Below are 24,027 nucleotides of genomic sequence, written 5' to 3'. Positions count from 1 at the left end.
ATTCCTTGGTGTCCAAATTTCCTTGTATATAAATACTAAGTTTGCATTGCAAGCAAACTAATCCTCAGAGACAACAAGACTACCTAGGTTGCGTTGCTACTGGTGAAGCTGCCTATTAGAAGAGGAAAGTTACCTAATTAGGCGAAATCTCTTACGACCGCTCAGTTTAAAGAATTATTTGGGATTGAGAAGCTCTATTGGTACCGTTGGTGGGAAACTAGATAATTGCGGTTTATCTTTTATTTTTCATTGATTTAATTGGCTAACGGTGATTGAACATTGATTGCACCTAGTTTGTTTATGCTTGAGAATCTTCTCTTCTGATATAAGATTCACTCAAACTAGATCGAAGTTTCGACGGGGATCTTTAGACTGTTTGTAGTTCTAAATACATCTAGTGATAATCCATTGTTAACAAACTTCGTTCTGTGTGTGATTGATCACAAGAGATTCAAGTTGATTGTGTGCAGGTGTTTATTGAAGATCTAAGAAGATTTGAAGACAAAGAAGACTTTGAAGATTTCTGATTTGGGTTTATAATCTTTGGTGTGCACAATACTTGTTTCGGTAAAAGAGGATCCAACTATAATCGGTTTATCCTTGTGGTAGATTAGATTGATTAGTTGTGTAGATCGGCATCAATACAATTCTTTGTGATTAAAAGTATGGACTGCAAAATCTTAACAATTACCTTGAGTAGTTGATAATAAGATAAATCTAAGAACCTGACAAAGGAGTTTATTGAGATAAATAGAAGAGCCTTTTGTCAAACTCACATCACTTGGTTGAAAAGAGTTGACACCAAAAAGATTTGTTGTTCCTTTACTGTTTGGCATACGAACCAAAGGAATTGTTCCAAGTACGTGACTTATTACAGGTCGGAGGCGTGGGAATACAGACGGAACTAGGTGAACTGTAGGTTTAGTTGTTGTGTCATTTACTTTATTTTCCGCAATTATAATTGTTGTTATTACAATTCAAAGTAAATTACACAAACGTTAATTCTTATTTACTTGATAGTAATCCTATTGTGTTTAGTTAAGTCCGAATCTCTTATCAAGTAAACATACTTCATTGTTGTATTGTCTCGATCTCGTATCCATAGACGATTACACGAAGTGTGAATCGATTTGTTATATTGTCTCGACTCAGTCCATAGACAATTTCACTTTCGGAGAAAGGACTTATAGGTGGAAAAGTTTTATTTTGAGGTATATTTGGGTACCCGCGTCTTTTCAATATTTAAATGAAAGTACATTTCAATTGTGTGTAACAAGCCAAGACCACCTAAAAGTTGAAAGATATTGGCTCGAATCTAATTAAGTTTTCATATAACGGTTAATATTGAATACTTTGTTACCAAGGTAACATTGATTGCAAACCCTGATTTAAAGACTATATAAGGGAGAACTCTAGCAACTGGGAAACCTGATCCCCACACCTCATGTATGATACTAGTTGCGACTAGAGTTGATTCTCCTTTAACCTAGGTTTTTCAAAAACCATCATAGGTTAACTATTTAAAGACTTCATTGGGATTTTGAAGCTGTTAGAGCACTGCTCGGTCAAAATCGCATGCGTTGCTATATCAAGCATGTTTGTCAATGTTGGTGATCAAAACTATAAGTATTGATTTCTAGTCTACTATAGCTAAGTCTCGGACTAGTATAGTAAGTGTAGTTGAGCTCAAGGACTTCATGGAGATTCATCATACAAGTGGAAGAACTACTCAAGGAACCGGTGGAACTTCTCGACAAAAAGGTATGTGAAGACTTGAACTTATCTGTCACTCAAAAGTCTATCTATTTTATCTCCTACTTCTTGAGACAAAAGTCGTATGCTATATATATAGACTTAGATTATACACATTTGATATTTCGATCCGAGTATACCTCTCCTATATATATCTCGAAATATGTGTTGGTAAGCGTTTCGCTTTGACCATGTTTTTCTTTACCTAGTGACGCAAGTCATGATATGTTTCAATCATATTGAAAATTTCTTTGACGAGAAATAGTGTAATAACAATATAACGTCCTCTAAGAATGTTTCAATGATTGGAATGAGAGTTTAGATTACATAACCGTAATGGACATAAGTATGTTGTGGAAACACATATGTGCATAAGTCCTATACTGGAAATGGATAGTAGCCAAGTCCGCGAACTCAGTCCGCGAACTGCCAAAGTTCTCAAACCCGAGAATTTCTGCTGGAGTTAACAAACTGTTGCGTGAGCCAAGTCCGCGAACCCAGTCCGTGAACCGGCGAAGTTCTCATCCCTAGAATTTCTGCTGGAGTTTGTAAACTCTATCCAGTACCTCAAGTCCGCGAACCTAGTCTGCGAACTTGTGTAGGTTATATATCTAAAGATGATTTCTAAACTTAAACTTATAAATACTAAGGAATTCTTTTGCAAACCGTGGATATAAAGTTCATGAACCGGTTCATGTGAATCAAATCATCTTTGCTTCAATTGTGTCTTGTGTAGTACATGAGATTTCCTTGCAATTGAACAACTCTCTAACTAGTTCATGTGAGTCATTTGAACTAGTCATGGTGAAGAATAAAATGGTTGGTATGAAATGCTCAAATGGCTAACCTTTTGGTTGAATATTATTGAACCAACAATGTACATGTTTGGGTGCGGTTAACAAACCTAGAAGCGTGCATTTCATTTGTATATAACAAGCTAAGATTTCGATCTAATGATTGAGAGATATTAGCTTGAATCTAAATTAGGTTTTCATCTAACGGTGGATAGCATTTGCTTTGTGAGCAATGCGAAACCCTTATTTGAAAGGATATATAAGGGGACATCTAGCAACTCTACAAACTAATCCCCACACCTTAGTGTGATACTAGTTTGCGTGCTAGAGTGGGTTCTCCTTTAACCTTTGGTTTTCTTCTTCTAAAACCAGGTTAACGACTTAAAGACTTCATTGGGATTGTGAAGCCATACCGATACTACTTTTATCGTAGTTGTGTGTTCCGATCTTGCATCTTCTATTGTACGAGTAAAACCAGATTGATTGGCTTGAGATTAACCTCTCCAATAGGCAAGATATAAAAGTAATCAAAAACATCTTCGTCTCATCGTTTGTGATTCCACGACGTCTTGTTTCGCTACCATATGATTAAGATTGTTGTGAGGTGATTGATTAATCTAGGATGTTCTTCGGGAATATAAGACCGAATTATCAATTGGTTTCTGTTCACCTTGATTTTATATTAAAAGAAGAAACAAAAACTTTAGGGTTTTTCTGTGTGTGACAGATTGATCCTTTGATAGACTTGTCTGTGTGAGACAGATTTGTTTATTGTTAAAGCCTGCGATTTTGGGTCGTAGCAACTCTTAGTTGTGGGTGAGATCAGCTAAGGGAATCAGGTGCGTAGTATCCTGCTGGGATCAGAGGCGTAGGGTAGCAACTGTACCTTGGATCAGTGGGAGACTGATTGGGGTTCAACTACAGTCCAGTCCAAAGTTAGCTTAGAGTAGGCTAGTGTCTGTAGCGGCTTAATACAGTGTGTATTCAATCTGGACTAGGTCCCGTGGTTTTTCTGCATTTGCGGTTTCCTCGTTAACAAAACTTATGGTGTCTATGTTATTTATTTTCTTCATTATATTTGTTTATTTAATAGAAACAATACAGTTTGTGCGTTAGATCAATCAATTGGATAGTCCGACCTAATGGTTGTTGATTGATATTGATTGATCTTTGGATATTGGTCTTTGCTACCGTCCAAGTTTATCTCTCTTTGATAAAGACTCATAGATTTCTATTTGCTTGAGTAAAGATCAAATCGAGAGATTAAGATATTAACTTCTTGAGATACTTTTACCTAGATTGAGTCTGACTGTCTAGTTGATTCTCTAGAATGTATTTCGGAGTTAGTCCATACAGATTGCTAAGCGAAATATTGGGTGGTGTTGTTAGACCCCCGCTTTTTTTCAATTGGTATCAGAGTAGGCAAACACGTTTAAGACCTTACAAATATGTGTTTGTAGCGATCTGACTCTATGGACAAGAGTACTATCTCTGATGAACGCATCGCCAGAAATAAAAGTTCTATCTCATCAAATTTTATTAAAGAGAAAGGCTTCCGAATCTCGAATATAGACGAACCTTGTGTTCTGATGAGACAAACTAACATCGACATGGGTGTTCCAGATTATTCTTCAAAAGAGAGCGAATTTATTCTAAATCTTGTTAGAATTCAAGCTGGTAGATTTAATCGGTTGAAGCACCATGTAAATACTCTTCTTGGTGTAATAAGTGATTGCAAATCCAAAGGTAATACTGAAGAACAGTCTTCGTGCACGAATCTTGAGGCTAGCCTCAAAAAGGATGCTTTGGAGATTGAACATCACTTGAGTAAGCTCTTTATTCAAGGATGCTCATAGCAATCCAATATGTCGAGTACTTCTGACACAACTAAAGTGGTTTTATGCTCAGAAGTAAAAACATAAGCCCCTTCTGATAAAATAGATGTGCCTGATGTCTCTTTCACTCAAGGATGTTGCACATCAAATGGAGGGAAGAAATCTTCTAACGATGTTGTGAATACTGTACTATCTAATCATTCAGATGATCAGAAAGTATGTCTTGTCTGTGAGACTAAGAATCATTTTAAACAAAAAGGATCCTCTAGGTTGAAGAAAAACTCCTTTGTTCATCTTCAACACACCTTAGATTTAATTCTTAAAGGTGTAACTGACATTCTTATGACTAAACCAATTGGTTTCCATACTTACCGTGTGTATGCTACTAGGAAATTCAGTTCAGTGAGCTCCTCGAACGCTCAAGAACAAAACAGACGTCCTAATACACATCATCTAAAGGAAGTTCGTGTTATGGTCTCTGGAAATAACGCCGTCCCTAACAAGAAAGGAAGTTCAGAAGAAAGGAGGAAAATTGATGAAATAAGAGATAATCTGAAAAAGGTTATCGAAGAATATAAAGATTTCGTCAACAGGTTATCTTCCTCCTCAGACCAAAAATCTTCTGGTAAGAATTCAAACTACATGTCGTACTTTGATGACAATAAGTTTTATGATAACTTCTCGCATAAAAAGGGATCCCTCTTTAGGTTCAGAAGGAAAAAGAGACTTGATCATAAATACAAATCTCTTGATGAGCGTATAGATCATACTTGTGTTCATTAATCACAAGGTTTAAGGAGCTTACTCATAAAAATCCTTGTGAGTAAGACGTGTTAATAAGTAGGTATACTTTTTGTATTCACATTTGTTATGTTGAGCTATTTTCTTATCGTCTATAGCTAAACTGTTGTTTGCAGACCTGTGATACTTAAAGTATTAGATTTTGTCTGTTTCGTTTCCTTGTCATCTTTTGGCTCTTTCCACAACCTCTGTGAAATTCTTTTTTGTTTGAGTGTTTTGATTGGTTGCATGCAAACGTGTTTGGGATACTTTTTATGGGTTAAATGTTGCACTCGAACAGATACCTGTTCTGTCCCGAGTCAACGGTTTTAATAAACCCTAGATTTCCTCCCCTAAGGTTAAATATTGGACCCTTTGAGTTACAAGTCACGTACATATACTCAAGGTTGGATTTCGGTTCTTTAAGAATGTTTTCCTCCTCGTCTTACTATGGTGGTTTTGCAAAAGGATTCCTTGACAAAAGTTTTGTTATTGAATCAAAGAGGAAAAGAACGCTTGTAGAAGAAGATCATCCCAATGCTTCATGTTTCTTTGCCTATGTTCATGAAGATGCTGAGAAGGATGATATGATTTCTGCTGAAGTTGTTCATGACTTTCTTAAGTACTTTGGGGAAGCAAAACAAAAGCTTGTTGTTACTCTAAAAGGTCTCGATGAGTTAAAAACTGAGTTGGAAAAGGTTGCCTCAGACCTTGGTCTCATAAAATCTCAAATCAAGGATCTTCGCCAAGAGAATCATCTTTCCGATGATGCAGAGAAAGTTGTTGATCACAAGCTCGGGGACCCTAAAATCCGTGAGGATCATGAACCATCCATATGATCTTAGTTCGTGTTCGGAATTGCACTGGAGTCTGCCTTTATTTAGCTTGTTTTATTTTTGTTGCCTAGTATGTCTTCTTTTTGGCTTAGTTGGAAGAATAACTAGTTCTTTGAATAGCAATGATTGTGACCACACATAGCTATTATTTTCATCTTCTTGTATTATTTTTTAGGTTTATTGGTTTTAAATTCTAAAAACATTTTGAGGATGATGGTTTGCAGTATTTAATCTTATGATTTGTTATATTGCAATTTTTTATGGGATGTTGGTGTTTACGTCCGTGAGATATGTTGTCCCATATCTTGTCAAAAGTAAAGTCGTTCATGATCGGTATTCATGTATTGATTTAAGGATGAATAGACTTTTGACAAATACAAAAGTTAAGCCTATATTGTCAATTCTTTGATGGAAGATAGGTTAAAATCTTTTGTGTTCAAGGATGATGTCTATTAAATATCGTTATGCAAATAGTGATGGAAGATAGAATGAATCCTTGTGTATTCCACAGTATTGATCTTCATTGATCCATATTTTATGTATTACTGTGAGGCTCCGTAATGTGTCTTATGTTGAGCACGATATGACTAAGTTGATTAATTTTTGATTAGCTTGGTTGGTTGTTCCGTAAGGTATGTTATGTTGAGCATTTGTGAACTAAATTAATCATCTTGTTTGGTTATTTAGTTATTGCTCTGTAAGTTCTCTTATGTCGAGCAAAAAAAATGGCAATTAAATTGATTACTTTTGTGATTAGTTTGATTATGTATTCCAATTAGATTAATTATGAGTTCTCTTGTAATTAGTCTTGTTGAGTATTCATATATTCCATAAGTTTTTTCTTCTTGTGTTGAGTATATGAACGACTATCCTAATCGTTTTCTAATGGTTATGTTAGTCATATGTTCCGTAAGTTTACTTATGTTGAGCATAATCAATTAAGTTGAGCACTTTTTGTGTTTAATTTGATTGTGTATTCCAATTAGATTAATCATGGGTTTACTTGTGATTAATTTGATTGAGTTTTTGGATATAGAAAATCATTTATCATGGTTTTTGGTGTCCAATAAAAATCCTTCTTTTCTCTCGAAATTAAGGTTGCTCTTGTTGTTCCCTTGGGAATGACATCTAATGGGGGAGAGTTTTTTTGAACTTGTGCTTAATAGTCATATCTTGAGGGGTGTGCGGCTGTGAAATTTTAGAGGGGTTATCTTGTATCTTTAAACTCCTTGATGGATGCTATTAGCTTCGGCTATATGATTGCATCTAAATTAAGATAATGTGCGTCCTTTCTTTTAGTCATGAAATGTCTCTTGTGGAAGTTTCATTATGATCCCGTTCTTGTACCTTTGCCAATTTTATTGACAAAAAGGGGGAGAATTAATATGTAGTTCACACTACAAATACATATGGTTTTCAGATCATTGTGTAAGGGGGAGTGGTTTCCATGATCGAGATGGAGTATTGACTAAGGGGGAGTGGTACATATCACAATAGTATTATTGTTGAAGTCGTGATACAATTGGACTTTGACACTGTATAGTAATACTATGACACTGTATAACAATGATCGAGACCGATGCTTTCTCATTGTTATAGCTACGGATCTTCAACAACGGTGATGCTAAACTTACAACCTTTGGGATCATCGGAGTACTTGGAAAGACGAAGATTTCAAGGAATGTTGAAGATTAGACATGTGGAATAGGAGCTACTAAAGTTTCATTATCTTTTTTGTATTCCATATGAATTGATAGTTTTGTCACTAAAATTGACAAAGGGGGAGATTGTTAGAGCACTGCTCTGTCGAACTCGCATGCATTGCTATATCAAGCATGTTTGTCAATGTTAGTGATCAAAACTATAAGTCTTGATTTCTAGTCTATTATAGCTAAGTCTCGGACTAGGATAGTAAGTGTATTTGAGATCAAGGACTTCATGGAGATTCATCATACAAGTGGAAGAACTACTCAAGAAACCGGTGGAACTTCTCAACAAAAAGGTATGTGAAGACTTGAACTTATCTGTCACTCAAAAGTCTATCTATTCTATCTCCTACTTCTTGAGACAAAAGTCATATGCTATAAATATAGAGTTAGATTATACACATTTGATATTTTGAGCCGAGTATACCTCGCCTATCTATATCTCGAAATATGTGTTGGTAAGCGTTTCGCTTCGACCATGTTTTTATTTACCTAGTGACGCAAGTCATGATATGCTTCAATCATCTTGAAAATTGCTTTGACGATAAATAATGCAACAACTATATAACGTCCTCTAAGAATGTTTCAATGATTGGAATGAGAGTTTAGATTACACAACCATAATGGACATAAGTATGTTGTGGAAACACATATGTGCATAAGTCCTATACTGGAAATGGCTAGTATCCAAGTCCGCAAACTCAGTCCGCGAACTTATGAAGTTCTCAAACCCGAGAATTTCTGCTGGAGTTAACAAACTGTTGCGTGAGCCAAGTCCGCGAACCCAATCCGCGAACCGGCGAAGTTCTCATCCCGAGAATTTCTGCTGGAGTTTGTAAACTCTATCCAGTACCTCAAGTCCGCGAACCTAGTCTGCGAACTTGTGTAGGTTATATATCTAAAGATGATTTCTGAACTTAAACTTATAAATACTAAGGAATTCTTTTGAAAACGTGGCTATAAAGTTCATGAACCGATTCATGTGAATCAAATCATCTTTGCTTCAATTGTGTCTTGTGTAGTACATGAGATTTCCTTGCAATTGAACAACTCTCTAACTAGTTCATGTGAGCCATTTGAACTAGTTATGGCGAAGAAGAAAATGGTTGGTATGAAATGCTCAAATGGCTAACCTTTTGTTGATTATTATTGAACCAACAATGTACACTTTTGGGTGCGGTTAACAAACCTAGAAGCGTGCATTTCATTTGTGTATAAGAAGCTAAGATTTCGATCGAACGGTTGATATATATTAGCTTGAATCTAAATCAGGTTTTCATCTAACAGTGGATAGTGTTTGCTTTGTGAGCAATGCGAAACCCTTATTTGAAAGGCTATATAAGGGGACATCTAGGAACTTTACAAACTAATCCCCACACCTTACGTGTGATACTAGTTTGCGTGCTAGAGTCGATTCTCCTTTAACCTTTGGTTTTCTTCTTCTAAAACCAGGTTAACGACTTAAAGACTTCTTTGGGATTGTGAAGCCAGACCGATACTACTTTTATCGTAGTTGTGTGTTCCGATCTTGCATCTTCTATCGTATGAGTACAATCAGATTGATTGGCTTGAGATTAACCTCTCCGATAAGCAAGATATAAAAGTAATCACAAACATCTTCTTCTCATCGTTTGTGATTCCACGCCGTCTTGTTTCGCTACCATACGATTAAGATTGTTGTGAGGTGACTGATTAGTTTAGGCTGTTCTTCGAGAATATAAGACTGGATTATCAATTGGTTTCTGTTCACCTTGGTTTTATATCAAAAGAAGAAACAAAAACTTTAGGGTTTTTCTATGGGAGACAGATTGATCCTTTGATAGACTTGTCTGTGTGAGACAGATTTGTTTATCGTTAAAGCCTGCGATTTTGGGTCAAAGCAACTCTTATTTGTGGGTGAGATCAACTAAGGGAATCAAGTGCGTAGTATCCTGCTGGGATCAGAGGCGTAGGGTAGCAACCGTACCTTGGACCAGTGGGAGACTGATTGGGGTTCAACTACAGTCCAGTCTGAAGTTAGCTTGGAGTAGGCTAGTGTCTGTAGCGGCTTAATACAGTGTGTATTCAATCTGGACTAGGTCCCAGGGTTTTTCTGCATTTGCAGTTTCCTCGTTAACAAAACTTCTGGTGTCTGTGTTATTTTCTTTCCTCATTATATTTGTTTATATAATAGAAACAATACAGTTTGTGCGTTAGATCAATCAATTGGATAGTCCGACCTAATGGTTGTTGATTGATATTGATTGATCCTTGGATATTGGTCTTCGTACCGTCCAAGTTTATCTCTCTTTGATACTCACAGATATCTATTTGCTTGAGTAAAGATCAAATCGAGATATTAAGATATTAACTCCTTGAGATACTTTTACCTAGATTGAGTCTGACTGTATAGTTGATTCTCTAGAAAGTGTTTCGGAGTTAGTCCATACAGATTGTTAAGAGAAATATTGGGTGGTGTTGTTAGACCCCCGCTTTTTCAGAAGCCAGACCCAACTATTTTCTTTGTAGTTGAGTATTCTGATCTTACTTTGTTTTATCGTATTGAGTACCATCTTCTCTAAGATTTTCTCGAGATTTAATCTCCGATAGGTAAGATAAAAGGTAATCACAAAGCTCTTTGTCTCGTTATTTGTGATTCCACAATACCTTGTTCCGCTACCATATGGTTAAGACTATTGTGAGGTGATTGATATTACTAGGTTGTTCTTCAGGAGTATAAGCCTAGTGTATCAATGGGTTCATGTTGACCTTGATTTATCAAAATACGAAATAAAACTCTTAGGTATTTCTGTGGGAGACAGAGTTATCCATTCAATAGACTTTTCAGTATGTGACAAATTTGTTTATCGAGTCTTCGACTTTGGGTCGGAACAACTCTTAGTTGTGGGTGAGATTAGCTAAGGAAATCAAGTGTGTAGAGTTCTGCTGGGATTCAGAGGCGTAAGGAACGCGACTGTACCTTGATCAGTGTGATATTGGATATGGCTCAACTACATTCCAGTTCGAAGTTAACTTTTAGTAGGCTAGAGTCTGTAGAGGCTTAATACAATGTGATGTTCAAATCTAGACTAGGTCCCTGGGTTTTTCTGCATTTGCGGTTTCCCCGTTAACAAAATTTCTAGTGTCTGTGTTATTTCTTTTCTGCATTATATTTTCTATATAACTGAAATATCACATGTTGTGTGTAGTTCAATCAATTGGTAAATCCAACCTTTGGTTTTTTATATAAATTGATTGACACTTGAACATCGGTATTGACCAATATTCCAAACATAATGTGCTACTTTGGCACATTATTGGCCTTTAACCAATATGCCAACGCAATGTGCCATATTGGCATACACCAATGTTCCTTTTAATACGCAACAGAAGCCTTGGATGAAGCTTCATCCCAAGCCATGGCGCATCTTTGAGTATACGTCATGCTAAAAGCATAGAGTGTTACAGATTAAATGTAAGAAAAAAATGAAAAATGAAAAAACAACAAACACAAAAACTAGCAAAGAATTTTGCAAAATGATGAACTAAATAATGAATAACCAGGTGCCCGACGGGTATTATCCGTTTAGACCTGTTAAGATCTCGGGTCCAGTCGGATATTAAGTTGCTAATGGGTCAAATTTTAGGACCTGGATCCGGACCCAAATCCACTGGTCCAATTTCGGTTTCGAGTAATGCGTACATATTGACAACCCTAATTTTAAAATAACATGGCTGTTGAAAGTGCAATGGAAGTTTTCATGTTGCACAAATAGATGCGGAGAAAAGACACAAGGTTATGAATCTTGAATTTCATGTTCATCGGTCAGGTGGAAGCTTAATCCCTTCCCACAAACCAATCATGGGTCGTTCCGGCACAAGTCATATCTCACATGGACCTCACAAAACTCCTGCAGATATGTTTTTGCTTAATTAGGTTCCACCAAATACAAATCTTACCCGTTTTCTCATAATGGAGAAATGCATTGGTGGCATGGTAAACTAAATTTCGGAAATGTTAAGACCATAAGAACCGGCCTGAATGAAGTCCAAATCTGTTCACACTACTCTAACGAGTGTATATTTCACATATTTTTTTTTGATCAGTTGGTTATTTAACTGATGTCCCCATTATCTTCCACGTTTAGAATCACAACCGTCATTACATAACTCCCTAAATTAAAATAAGTGTGGAGATTGAAATGTGAAATATACAAGGAATGGACACGAATTCGGACTCGCCTGAATTGCCAGGTTAGGAGACTCGAACCCGATCCACGTCCAACGCCCCCAAACTTGAACTTCCGAAAGCAATAAAGAACCCATCCCTTAAAACCCTAACTAACTCTTCTTCTTCCTCCTATTTCTTCTGCTCAGCAACACTCGAGTGCGGACTTGCAGCTTTTGTTGCCAGTCAACATTTCTTATCCATCAATACCCATATCTCACGATGGACAAGATGTTAGCTGCTGCGGAGAAGAGGGTATTTTCTTTCTTTTTTATTGGATTATGTAATTAAATTTATGGCGAGCAATAGGTATTTCAGAAACCCATTAGAATTGAAAGTTACATCAAGGGATCATAGGTATCCAATTCTGTCCTCGTTATTGTTTGTCTAGATGTGTTTAACTATCATGTATTAGTCGATAAAGTTTATAACTTTTAAGGTCACCGTTTCACTACTAGTATGACTGTAGGTGTAACCTCAATTGCTTAGTTGAAGCTTTATTCTGGTTATATAGTTTTTCTAATGTTGGATGGAGCTACTATCTCTCCGTTTTACTGAAAGTTATCAAATTGGTTAGCTTCTGTCGATGATACTAGTAACCAATAAAACAACTAGATTTATTTGTTCTTATTTTTTTTAAGCAAACATTGAAATACTATAGTTTTTTTTTGATCTACGAAGCACAGACACTTCTCATTTGATGTGTCATTTTTCCCGCATCCACCATTTATTGTTTAGCTTCTCCGTGATGGTGTTTAATTGTTTATATATTTTTTTCTTGATTGAATTTTAATTTTTTTTTTTTTTTGATAATGATTGAATTTTAAATGTGTATAGGTTCTTGTTCATATGGTAAAAATGATGCAAAAGAAAGGAAAAAGAGGCACCAAAGGATATTGGAAGGAATTTTTGAACGTTCATGACCTTAAAAAGGGTGACACTATAAGGGACCCTTCAAGAAGGTCTATTGATGACTTAGTTTCTTTTCTGACAACATTTACCGAAGAGGAAGATATAAAGGTGAATTTTCTTCTCAGTATTCTTATCAAATTGCTTTTTGAAATCTTAGAAATGGTTTCATTTTTGCCGGTTTCTCATGGATATTTATGCTGTTTTTTTGTTTAAGTAATTGCTAGTGACCCAAGAATATAAGAGGTCAAAAGGTCTTACATATTCTTAGCAATTATATAACTGAAAACAACTTGATTCATATCCTTTTTGCCTATTATGAATCAGTAAGTTGATGCATTCTAATTGTCTGAAAGACCTTAGTATGCACGTTTGTCTTAATTCGATGTTGCATCAAGGTGGTAAGTTTTATCTTAATTTGTTTTTGCAATGCAAAATTAACAGTTTTTGGAGAAAGCATTGGAACGTGGATCTAATCGCGAAGCAGTAATACAGTTGCAGAAGAATGCTTCAGTTATTGAATCCTCTCCCCAGGTATGAACTAGAGAGATACCGTATATCAATTCATGTTTCTCTGTCTTTCAGTTCGTGACACTTTTGGATTGGTTTGCCTACAATTTTCTCATTTGCATTAGTCAAATAATAGAATATATTGAGCCTATTATGATTCACAACGGTTGATTATTGTGGAATCTCAGAAGCTGGTTGTCTTAACTCTTGAACACCCAGAATACGCATGCAATTACACCTTCCCATCCGATGAGGAGGTATGATACAACTTCACATCCCAAGTCTTCTTAATGCTATATTTGTAAATCGATTAAACAAGGTTTATGGGACACCCACTGATACTTCAAATATTCAATATTAATTATCGCCATAGTTAACTATCACCTGATGTTTCTCTTGATTCATACAAGGAGTGTTTTCCTTATTTCTGATTTGTTACTTTTATGGGTCACGGACGTTGGTACAGGACTGGGTAATCACAAAATTGGGTAAACTTTCTAAGACGAAGGAATCCGGTAAAATGGTTGCTATTGATTGTGAGATGGTTCTTTGTGAAGATGGTACAGAGGCTGTAGTGCAAGTGTGTGTTGTAGATCAGAATTTAGAGGTACATTTTCTGAACCATATTATCTTAGTATTACTTTTGTAGCTAAGCAGGCTGACAATTACATCAAGTAACCTTCAGGATTTAGGCCTGGTCTATGTTCCAAGTGTATTATACTTTGTTATCTAAAATCACTGCATCACTCTGTATGTTTCTTCCAGGTTAAACTCGATACACTTGTGAAACCCAATAAGCCTATTGTTGACTATAGATCTGAAATTACTGGAATCACTGCTAAGGATTTGGAAGGAGTTACTTGTTCTTTAGCAGATGTACAGGTAATATTTGAAACTTAGATGTTTGTAATATGAATTTTTAAACCTCCCTAAATTGATATCCGTCTTTGTAGAAATCAATGAAAAAGCTGTTGTCGCATGGAACTATTTTGATCGGTCACAGTTTGAATTGTGATCTACGAGGTACTTGAACGACTAGATTCATCTGTACACAGCCACAACTCTCCCCCTTATATTTGTTAAACATTTTTTTTAGCTTACATTTCTTTTAATTTTTTTTAATGTTGTGTAGCTCTGAAATTGGATCATGCAAGGGTTATCGACACATCGCTTATCTTCCGATGTACAGATGGAACTACTCGCAGGAAACCTTCGTTGTGCCACCTTAGCAAGGCAAGTTCACAACTTTTTTTTTATGAATCACAACAGAGTCACCAATTTCCACCTTTACATCTGTTATCTATATGTTTTCTGGCAAAATTAGATTGATTTTCATTGGTCTACTAAGCCATGACTTAAACAAAATTACTTACTTTGGTTCTTTTCATGACGAATGTTATGATAATAATACGTATATAAGTTTTGGCTGGCACTATTGATGAAAGAGTAGCTGGAGAAAGCAAAGAATTTGTAGGACTCACTATCTGAAACCTTATTATTTTTATCTTATCATTAACATATCTCACCCAGGACTGGTTGGTCATCAAATCTTTTATTAGGAGCTAGTGGATTGGTAAATGATCAAGAGATATTTGTGAGTCATCTTGACTTTGTTCTAGTTTTACTCTGACAGATTGTGCTCGGCCATGACCTCAGGGAGAAGGGTGCTCCACATAATTGTCTAGCCGATGCACGTGCTGCAATAAAACTGGTTCTTGCCAAGCTGGAAAAAGGATTTGATGAAATCATTTCCTTGGATGCCAAAGAGGTAATGTTGGAACTATAATATGGCACTGTATATTTATGTATTAACACATTGTTTTGCTGATATGTTTCTTCTGTCTTGATATCGTACGCAGGTAACCGGTGACGATCTATTGAAGCTTTTTGTTCACAGAATACCAATTCGTGTAACTGCAGATGAATTACGTAAAATATTTCCAGAGGACTCTACTGTCGTATTTGAGGTATGCATGCACGTTAGGTTGAATTTTCTCTCTGTTGAAATTAAATGTCAAGGAAGGAGCCAGAAAAAGTTTACCGTTGTGCTTTCCTAATTGCTGATAAGTTTGAATCTGAATTGAGATTGTCAAATCCAATGGTGGAAAGGAGCACCTTGATGCAATTTACTTTTTTGCCGCTGGCACATCCCTTTTGCGGTATAGAAGTCCAAAACCTGCGTTTTGATGCGGGCATTGATGTGTTTTTTCGATCTTTTTCATTTTTGACTTTTAAGCCTTGAAAATACAACCCTACTACCCACCTATCTACTCCCTACCTATATAAGTATTATTAGAGAATACAAGTGTCTAAGTTGAAGAGACTAAAGGTGGAGACTGTACTGTACCATGCAAACAACTAAATTATTAGTCACTTGTTGACTTCTTGTTTTATGAACATATATGTTTTCTCTCCCTGTTTACCTTTTTTCCGCTCTTCTAGCACTTTATCAGTTGTGCTTATATATTTGTTTTTCTAGCATTTACTTTTAGCAATGTGAGGCTCTGCATTGCTGTTGTGCATTTCCTTGCCAACGGAAAACGAGTCGCATCCGCTCAATGTTTTGTTAAACCTCGGGCCAACTAAAAAGTCATTTTACTGGAATTTTTTTGTCAGTTTTAGTGGAAGTCAGTTCTTGGATTGTGTAGTTCACGTAGAACTTAATGAGACTCTTTCATTTTACTTTTTCAAAACTTGCTGTAATTTTTTTTTCCAGCAATTGTAGATCCTTGTTTTCCAACTTCGATAACCAATGTTGTCAGAAAAGTTTCAAACTTTGCTAAACTTTGGCTGGCAGCCTTTCTACAAACCCCAAGCAAAACAATATTATGCATCTGCGATTTTCAAAGATCAACAGGAGGTACTTGCCACTTTTGAAAGTATTGAAGGTGAAGAAGGAAAGGTATGAATTCACCTTCTCATTCATTTTCCTTTTATGGTAGGAACTAAGCATATGCCATGATCAAATTAGGATGATATGAAAAGGATACATAGACACTTGTAACTTACAGTTATCAGAAATTTGAAACTTCCTTCTTGGGGAGAGTGTAAGGTTTCTCAAGAACGTAGGTAGATGTATATTCAGAGTATCTTAGCACAGGTAAATCACCTTATACTTCATTAAAGAGTGGAAACCATGGACAAGCTAGAGACTGAATACAAGACACCGAGAGAAATATTAGCGGCCTGTCATCTCATCCTACACTCATGGATGTTAGCACAAACAGCTCCCTCATCCAACTGTTAGCATCAATCCGTCTGTCCTGTTTTTCGTAATTGGTCTACGCAACTTTTTTGCAAAATTGAGAAGAGAACATTCTGTTTTTCTACCTCAGAAGAATGTGGACTGAAGTAATGTTCAACTTTCTTGTTACATTATTTTGCAGGATTCACATGGTTTGCCTCAGAAGTTTGTTACCTTTCAACTCAAAAATGGAAATTTTGCCAGTGTTTATGTTCTCTAAAATGGTTAGAGATGACCATCCTTTACTAGATTCTTCAAGAAAGAGACGTATCCAAGAAGTAGAAGACAACGATGAGGAGTCTAACAAAAAGCAGAAAACAAACAAAGACAAATGTGCGGAACACATCAAAGAGATTAAAAGTCTTAAAGAACAACTCGAGCAAAAGAATAGTCAGGTGGTTCACTTGCAAAAAATCATAGCTGCTCTAATAAGGAAAGAAGGACTCTAAAAAGTTGTCACCGTCTCTATTTTTCCTCTATTTATTTCCATCGCTAATATGTTGTAGAATAGAACGGAATTTGCCATTATAAGCTTCATGGCTCTTCCCTTTGAGCGAATGATTTATCAACCTAGCTAACTTAAAAATGTTTATCAGTGTACTAGTGAAGAAAAACATTATCATTCTTTAATCAGAGAGTTCAATTTTGATACTATAGCATCTTCTTAATATAATTTGTACTCCCCAAAGCTTGCATTTTTCCATTAATCGCAGTTTATATTTCATACGGCCAAGGCATATTTTTTTCCTCCGGGCAGATGGGTGCGCCTTTTTTTAAGCCAAACAAGCCTCCTGGGCCATGACAGTCATTGCATTTTATTCCTTTTGAAGGGACTTGCAGTGCTGCCTCCAACTCTTTATTGTTTTTGCCTCCTGTAATTGAGGTATTATCAGTCGGTGAACCCATCCGACGCCCAGACATTTTTTCTGTGGTGTTTCTCGGAGACATCCAAATAGCACATCCAACCGTCCAACGAGTCCAATGGGAAACACATGAGTATATGAAACACGGATAGGATTTTGTTACTATGGGAAGAGTGGGACTGGAAATTATGTGTAAATAAATAGACGTGGCATCTGAAACACATGACACCACTGATGCAAACCTCCCGACATGACTGGCGTACCTCTCTACTCGGTACGGGACACGGCTTTCTTTATTCATATACGTGACACATTTTTTCAATTTCTATTCTTTTTTTACTCCATATAAAAAGCACAGGAGTGAGAGAAACAGAAAAAGAAATAGCAAGAGAGTACTAGGAAAATATATAAAAAATGTCATCTTCAGTAATTGAATTAGGATCAACAATAACACAAGGCGGTAGCAGCAGTAGAGATGATCATGGTGACCATGATGATCAAAGGCTTGAATCAGTACAGATGGAAGACTTGACGATATATAGAAATTTGTCACTTCCTTCTGAAACTTTTCTCAAATCAGCTATTTCTCTTAAAGACCAGGTATGAACTTAATTTCTCTACTCTACCTCAACTGCGTAGTGAAGGTTAAGTTAGTATCAATTGGAATATGAATTGAATGATGGTTTTATTTTTCTAGTCGCTGTAATCAGTTTTTCTGGTTGTTGGTTTTTAGGTAGTGGAAGCTACTTGGAGAGAAGCAAATGGTAGAAAGAAGGGTTGTGTTGATCCAACGGTGTATACAGGTTTACTTGGAACAGTTTTTACTTGTTTGAGATCATATGAAGCTACCGGAAATCAGAATGACTTGCTATTGTGCACTGAGATTGTTGATTCTTGTGCTGCGTTTATTGCAAGCACTTCTAAAAGGTCGGTTGCCTTAATTAGTTTTTCCTAACTAATCTTCTTTATTGAAGTTTTGTTGTTAATCAATTAGTTGGTTCAAGTTAAGCTATCAGAAAAGAAGGATGGGGAACTTAGGCGCATGCCCAAAATTCTTTTTTTTCTTACCGCCAGGTCCAGAATTACTTTTCCCTACGATCGCGCCCAACATTATTTAAAATCATTAAAAATGTGCAGAGTTCCTCAATTACCCTTCAACGGTTTTATTAACTCCCAAAAACGGTCGGAACCATTTGTTTTCTCTTCTTCTCATTTTTTCTTCATCTGTTCTTCTTATTTTTTCTTCATCCGTTTTTCTATTCCTATTCCTCCATAAACACTGTAACGGATGACTGATTATTGAAGTTGATCAAACCCTAAAAATCAATTTCAAACTCTAAAAAACATTGACCCTAGAATTCAGTAGAACCAAAATGGATGAAACACCGACAAAAACACGTCTTCAGAAATCAAAAGAGAAGAAATTAGGTACTAAAACTAGTTTAATCGATCTTATTCTTGCATGCATTCGGTACATTTGATTTTATCGATTTTCGATTTTAATTTTTATTCTTGATGCTTCAGATGAAAAAGGAAAAATGAAGTCGAAGAAACAGAAAAAACCCGGTGAGATTTATCATTAGCTTCATCTGTCATTGTTTGATTTTGTTTTTTTTTGAATTTATTTTTTTTAATCCTGAATACCCATAATTTTTTTTTGAGTTATCACTTTATTCTTCTTCGATTTTAACATAATTTTCTCCTCAATGTGATTTTACCTTCTGATATTGAAGATGAACAAGAAGAAATTGATAGCGTCGAAACACTGAAGGAGATGCAAATCAAGGCAAAGAAAGCTGCACCAAAGGAAGTATTGGGTGATGCAGATAATGAGGATGATAATACAAATAAGCAATGTGTTGTCTATAAACAAGGTGCGTTGAATTCCTTCCTGTTCCTGTTATGCATCAGTTATGCGCCTTAACAAAAATCAATGCATGACATATTATTCAGTTCCAATATTAAATGCATGACTAGTTATGCACCTTAATAAATCAATGCATAACATGTTATGCAGCCCAATATATGAATGCATGACCGGTTATGCATTTTTCAATATTGAAAAGGAGTTAAGCAGGGTTGTGTTTTTAAATGCATAATAAGTTATGCACCTTAACAAAAATCAATGCATGACATATTATTCAGTTCCAATATTAAATGCATGACTAGTTATGCACCTTAATAAATCAATGCATAACATGTTATGCAGCCCAATATATGAATGCATGACCGGTTATGCATTTTTCAATATTGAAAAGGAGTTAAGCAGGGTTGTGTTTTTAAATGCATAATAAGTTATGCACCTTAACAAATCAATGCATGACATATTATTCAGTTCCAATATTAAATGCATGACTAGTTATGCATTGTTTAGATTAGCTGCATCACAGGTTATGCATATAAAAAATGTTGTTATATTTTTTATGCATTCCTTTGATGAGTGTCATTAATCATGTTGCAGTATAATGAGAAATTTAGAGATGAGTACAGTGCAATGGAGATGGAATTCTGTGAACCAAGAAAACCAAGAAAAAGAAAGAGATATATGATCTCGTCGCAATGAATCTTGAAAAGAACAGGGACAAGTATGAAGAAGCATTTCTGGATGCGATTAAGATCATTGAACAAGAAACGTGTCCCCCCGATAGTGCTGAAGCAAGGTTGCAGATCATTGAAGCAAAGCTGAAAGACATGAAGCAGACTCAGGAGAGGAATAGACAGAGTGGAGTAGACTTCAATGAAAAGTTGTATAATTACGTGAAGGAATTGCTTGTTGATTGTGGCAACATAGAAGTGCAGGAGGAGTCGTCAGGTGGACCTAGTGTCAATGTATCATCAGCTGAGCCAAGCGACCCACTGAGCCAAAACTTGCCAAGGAATGAGACTCTTGTTGAACTGGTATCTTCAACTGAACCACCTACACAAGAATCAGTCCCAGAAGTTATCAGACTCGATAGCCAAGACCAAACGGCTAGTCAAGGTATCCAGTCTTCACCTTTCAAGTTCATGGACATGGAAAAAGCTGTTAATCTCTCCAGCGACGACAAGGAAACAGAAACTCAAGTGGAATTGGAGACAACACCAAATATAGCAACAACACAAGAAAGACTTGAAGCACAGGAAAGAGACTTTTTGGCCGGTGGTGATGATGACATTCTTCCAGAAACTCAGAAGAAAGCAGAAGAATATGTGGTGCCCACATTTAATCTGCATTTATCACAACCTGCTGCTGCAATTAAAGATGATGCTGGTGGACCACAAGAGCAAGCTGAAAATCTGCAACAACCCGCTGTTGAGATACCACAACATCAAACTGAAGAACCACAACAACCAGAAGAGCCAGTGGCTGAAAATCCACAACAAGTAGCTGTTGAGATGGTTGTTGATGCAGAGAAGGAGATGGTGGTTGAGAATCCTTTAACTCCTGGTGCCACACAAGATGCTGAAAAAGAAAAAGGCTATAATGAAGATGCTGAGATGGAGACCGTTTCAAAAAACCTGGTACCTCTTCTTTTATTATAAACTGTTTACTATATTGTTGTTTTGTTGTTTAATCAACTATTTACTTAATTTCATAATAAACTGTTTATATCTAACACATTTTGGTTACATGAATCTCTAGGAAGAAGACGTAGGAGGGGAGTTTGTACCAAGAACAGAATTTTTGAAGAGGTCACCATTGAAGAAAAAGTCAGTATTCAAGCGAAAAGCAAACAAGGCAGAAGAGGATGGGAAGCAACCAGGAAGCAAGGTAAGAAGAATCAAGGAAAGGACAACATGTAATCAAAGGACAACCAGTGTACTACTCAAAGATTGTGAGCTAGGGAAGCAGAAGAAGCAAAAAGACAAGCCTGATGAGAATAAAGTTGAAGAAGAAAATCCCCGTACGTCTACTGGCTTGCCGTTCAGAAAATTACCTCCGCTGGAAACAATGGAATGCTTTCAAGATTACAAGGATACAATAGAACCATCCATGATGGAAGTACCGAAGACATACTTTGAGAATGCCAACAGCCTGTAAGTACATCAAAATTACCTTTATGCTTGTTTGCATAATATGTCATGCAGCTCCCAATGTTTAATGCATGGTTAGTTATGCATTGTTTAAAATATCTACATCACATGTTATGCAGCTCCAATGTTTAATGCATGTTCAGTTATGCAAAAAATGTTGTTATATTTATTATGCTTGTTTAATAAATCAATGCATTACAGGTTATGCTTCTGATGAAATAAATGCATAACAAGTTATGCTTAAAAAAAACCCATGCATAACACAACCCTCTAGTTTATGGTTCTGCCGCATGTCACTTGAATAAAACATCTCACCAATTGTGTCTTATGTCATCTGCAGAAATTCGGCTTGGAGTATCAGAGAAGGAGAAGACCCGTACTTGGGATATTCGGATTCACAGAGATATAATAAGGCAGCTAATGAACAACGAATACTTAGAAGACCAAGTAGTACGCTACTACAGTTATAGGTTGTTCAAGAAGCGGGAAAATGAAAAGATGGCTGATAGTGTTGAACATAGGTATGCGGAGTCTGCATTCATGATGCCAGATGCTTGGATAAGTCAAGAAAATAAAATCATTTTGCTGCATAACAAGTCATTCCTTCATATTATCTTATGCCCATATAATTACTTCAGCATAAAATGTTATGCAACTATATTGAACTGCATAACAAGTTATTCAACATTGTTTTCTACACCTGTTGTGCACCCTTTCAATTGCATCCACTAACTTTTTTTTCCTAAAAAATATTTCTTTTGCAGTTCTTTGTTAAAACAAAGGAGAAAGATGGGATTGACAAATTTGTTGGAGAATTCATCTTGAATCTCCCTATTGAAGTTGAGAGAATGTTCATTCCAATGAACTATATGACAAAGGAAAACCCTGCTGGTACACATTGGACATTGTTAGAGTATGACTTTTCAGAGGGTGAGTGGAACTACTATAACAGTGTTGAAGGCTATAAATCTAACTGCAAGAAACAAGCTCTCATAATGGCAAAGGCTTGTATGCCGTATTTGATCCAAAGATATGATGAACTGAATCTATCACCACAAATCGTAGATATAAAGCGGGAACCGCTTGTATACAAGGATATTTTTACCAAGATTGTTCCTGAACAAGGTCATCACCCCGACTGCCTCATATTTGTATGCTATTATATGAAGATGAGCATGAAGTCTCAAGTCAGGAACAAATGGCTGAAGTTGGGAAAGGAAGATGCAGTAGAAAAATCCAACAAGAAAAGAGTAAGTCTGGTATTGAAAATGCTGACGGATCTTAGAAACAGTTGGGCGATAGATGCCAATGAAGACATCTGGGATGATATTGCGCGTCAATGTGATGAAGATGAGCGTCAAATGTGAAGTTGTGCATAATAAAAAGGCTCAAACATAACTTTGTTTTAACAACCTGTGTGTTGTTGGTAGGTTGAGAAATTTAACTTGGGAGTGAAAACTAATGGGAAAGTAGTTAGTAGTTCTTGTCAGAACAACTTATATTATCTTGTCGGTGTTTATAAATATATTTATTATATATCAATGCTGGTTTCAGTGCTTCTATTTGCTGCAATCTTATTTCATTTAACTGTACTATGATATAAATCTTACAAGGAAAATGAAGGAACAACAAGTTACATATAAACATCTAAATAACAAGTTATGCAACAAAATAAACCTGAATAACATGTTATTCCTAATAAAATAAATGTGCATGGCTTGTTATGCATATGCAGATGCATGAAGGAACCACATTTGCATGAGTCGTTATGACGCCATCTTTAAAAGAATAAATGCTTAACAGATCGTGCATCGTCGAAAAACAATGCATAAGAGATTATGCATCTTCAAAACAATAACGCATCATACGTTATGCATCATAAAAACTAATGCATAACAAGTTATGCATCATCAAAAACTAAAGCATAATCCATTATGTATTTAAGAATAAAAATGAAAACATTATCTGATAGAAGCAGAAAAACACACAGTGAAAAAAAAGTATTTTTCATAAAACCAATACAAAAAAGAAACTAAGTACAGAAAAAGTACTTGTTCATAAAAACTAATACAGAAACTAATGAAACAAAATAAACCTGAATAACATGTTATTCCTAATAAAATAAATGTGCATGACTTGTTATGCAGACGCATGACTTGTTATGCAGATGCAGATGCATGAAGGAACCACATTTGCATGAGTCGTTATGACGCCATCTTTAAAAGAATAAATGCATAACAGATCGTGCATCGTCGAAAAACAATGCATAAGAGATTATGCATCTACAAAACAATAAAGCATAATACGTTATGCATCATAAAAACTAATGCATAACAAGTTATGCATCATCAAAAATTAAAGCATAATCCATTATGCATTTAAGAATAAAAATGAAAACATTATCTGATAGAAGCAGAAAAACACACAGTGAAAAAAAAAGTTTTTTCATAAAACCAATACAAAAAAGAAACTAAGTACCGAAAAAGTACTTGTTCATAAAAACTAATACAGAAACTAATGAAAGAAAAATGAATAAGGTTCAAACATAAAAGTAATAGTCTGAAGAAACACACAAGA

General features: G+C 35.9%; 3 protein-coding genes across 4 annotated transcripts; all 3 read left to right on the top strand.

Annotated features, from left to right (window-relative positions):
- The first annotated feature begins 12,031 nt into the window (after positions 1–12,031).
- LOC113330680 (small RNA degrading nuclease 1-like) lies at positions 12,032–17,229 on the top strand. The gene is made up of 12 exons (XM_026577505.1): positions 12,032–12,165; positions 12,748–12,930; positions 13,264–13,353; positions 13,518–13,586; positions 13,796–13,936; positions 14,095–14,211; positions 14,283–14,352; positions 14,462–14,562; positions 14,963–15,097; positions 15,189–15,296; positions 16,127–16,231; positions 16,716–17,229. Exons 1-12 carry the CDS (start codon positions 12,133–12,135, stop codon positions 16,791–16,793), a joined length of 1,230 nt encoding a protein of 409 aa, XP_026433290.1. The 5' UTR covers positions 12,032–12,132; the 3' UTR covers positions 16,794–17,229.
- A 457-nt stretch (positions 17,230–17,686) lies between these two features.
- On the top strand, positions 17,687–19,218 carry LOC113330411 (lanC-like protein GCL1). The gene is made up of 3 exons (XM_026577223.1): positions 17,687–18,036; positions 18,170–18,363; positions 18,961–19,218. Exons 1-3 carry the CDS (start codon positions 17,851–17,853, stop codon positions 18,962–18,964), a joined length of 384 nt encoding a protein of 127 aa, XP_026433008.1. The 5' UTR covers positions 17,687–17,850; the 3' UTR covers positions 18,965–19,218.
- Positions 19,219–20,785: 1,567 nt separating this feature from the next.
- Positions 20,786–22,269, top strand: LOC113330410. Of its 2 annotated transcripts, XR_003350258.1 has the most exons (4): positions 20,786–20,937; positions 21,059–21,453; positions 21,791–21,971; positions 22,215–22,269. XR_003350258.1 is itself a non-coding variant. In XM_026577222.1 (3 exons), the coding sequence occupies exons 1-3, from the start codon at positions 20,812–20,814 to the stop codon at positions 21,918–21,920; spliced, it is 651 nt and encodes a 216-aa protein (XP_026433007.1). In that variant the 5' UTR covers positions 20,786–20,811; the 3' UTR covers positions 21,921–22,089. The 2 variants fall into 2 exon arrangements, 1 of the variants encoding a protein (XP_026433007.1); XM_026577222.1 differs by lacking the exon at positions 22,215–22,269 and having other exon boundaries at positions 21,791–22,089.
- The last annotated feature ends 1,758 nt before the right edge of the window (positions 22,270–24,027 follow it).

The sequence above is a fragment of the Papaver somniferum genome, unplaced genomic scaffold, assembly GCF_003573695.1.
Source record: "Papaver somniferum cultivar HN1 unplaced genomic scaffold, ASM357369v1 unplaced-scaffold_118, whole genome shotgun sequence".
In the NCBI taxonomy this organism is placed as follows: Eukaryota; Viridiplantae; Streptophyta; class Magnoliopsida; order Ranunculales; family Papaveraceae; genus Papaver; species Papaver somniferum.
Note: the sequence above shows the minus strand (reverse complement) of the source record. Positions and strands in the feature narration are given on the sequence as shown.

Bases quoted from the DNA above. Each gene is read 5' to 3' on its own strand.
- LOC113330410 (XM_026577222.1), top strand. From the start codon at position 20,812: ATGGTTGTTGATGCAGAGAAGGAGATGGTGGTTGAGAATCCTTTAACT. The intron at 20,938-21,058 runs GTACCTCTTCTT...ATGAATCTCTAG, and splicing joins AGACCGTTTCAAAAAACCTG to GAAGAAGACGTAGGAGGGGA. The intron at 21,454-21,790 runs GTAAGTACATCA...TGTCATCTGCAG, and splicing joins TTTGAGAATGCCAACAGCCT to AAATTCGGCTTGGAGTATCA.
- LOC113330680 (XM_026577505.1), top strand. From the start codon at position 12,133: ATGGACAAGATGTTAGCTGCTGCGGAGAAGAGG. The intron at 13,937-14,094 runs GTACATTTTCTG...TGTTTCTTCCAG, and splicing joins TTGTAGATCAGAATTTAGAG to GTTAAACTCGATACACTTGT. The intron at 14,353-14,461 runs GTACTTGAACGA...AATGTTGTGTAG, and splicing joins TTTGAATTGTGATCTACGAG to CTCTGAAATTGGATCATGCA.
- LOC113330411 (XM_026577223.1), top strand. From the start codon at position 17,851: ATGTCATCTTCAGTAATTGAATTAGGATCAACAATAACACAAGGCGGT. The intron at 18,037-18,169 runs GTATGAACTTAA...GTTGGTTTTTAG, and splicing joins CTATTTCTCTTAAAGACCAG to GTAGTGGAAGCTACTTGGAG.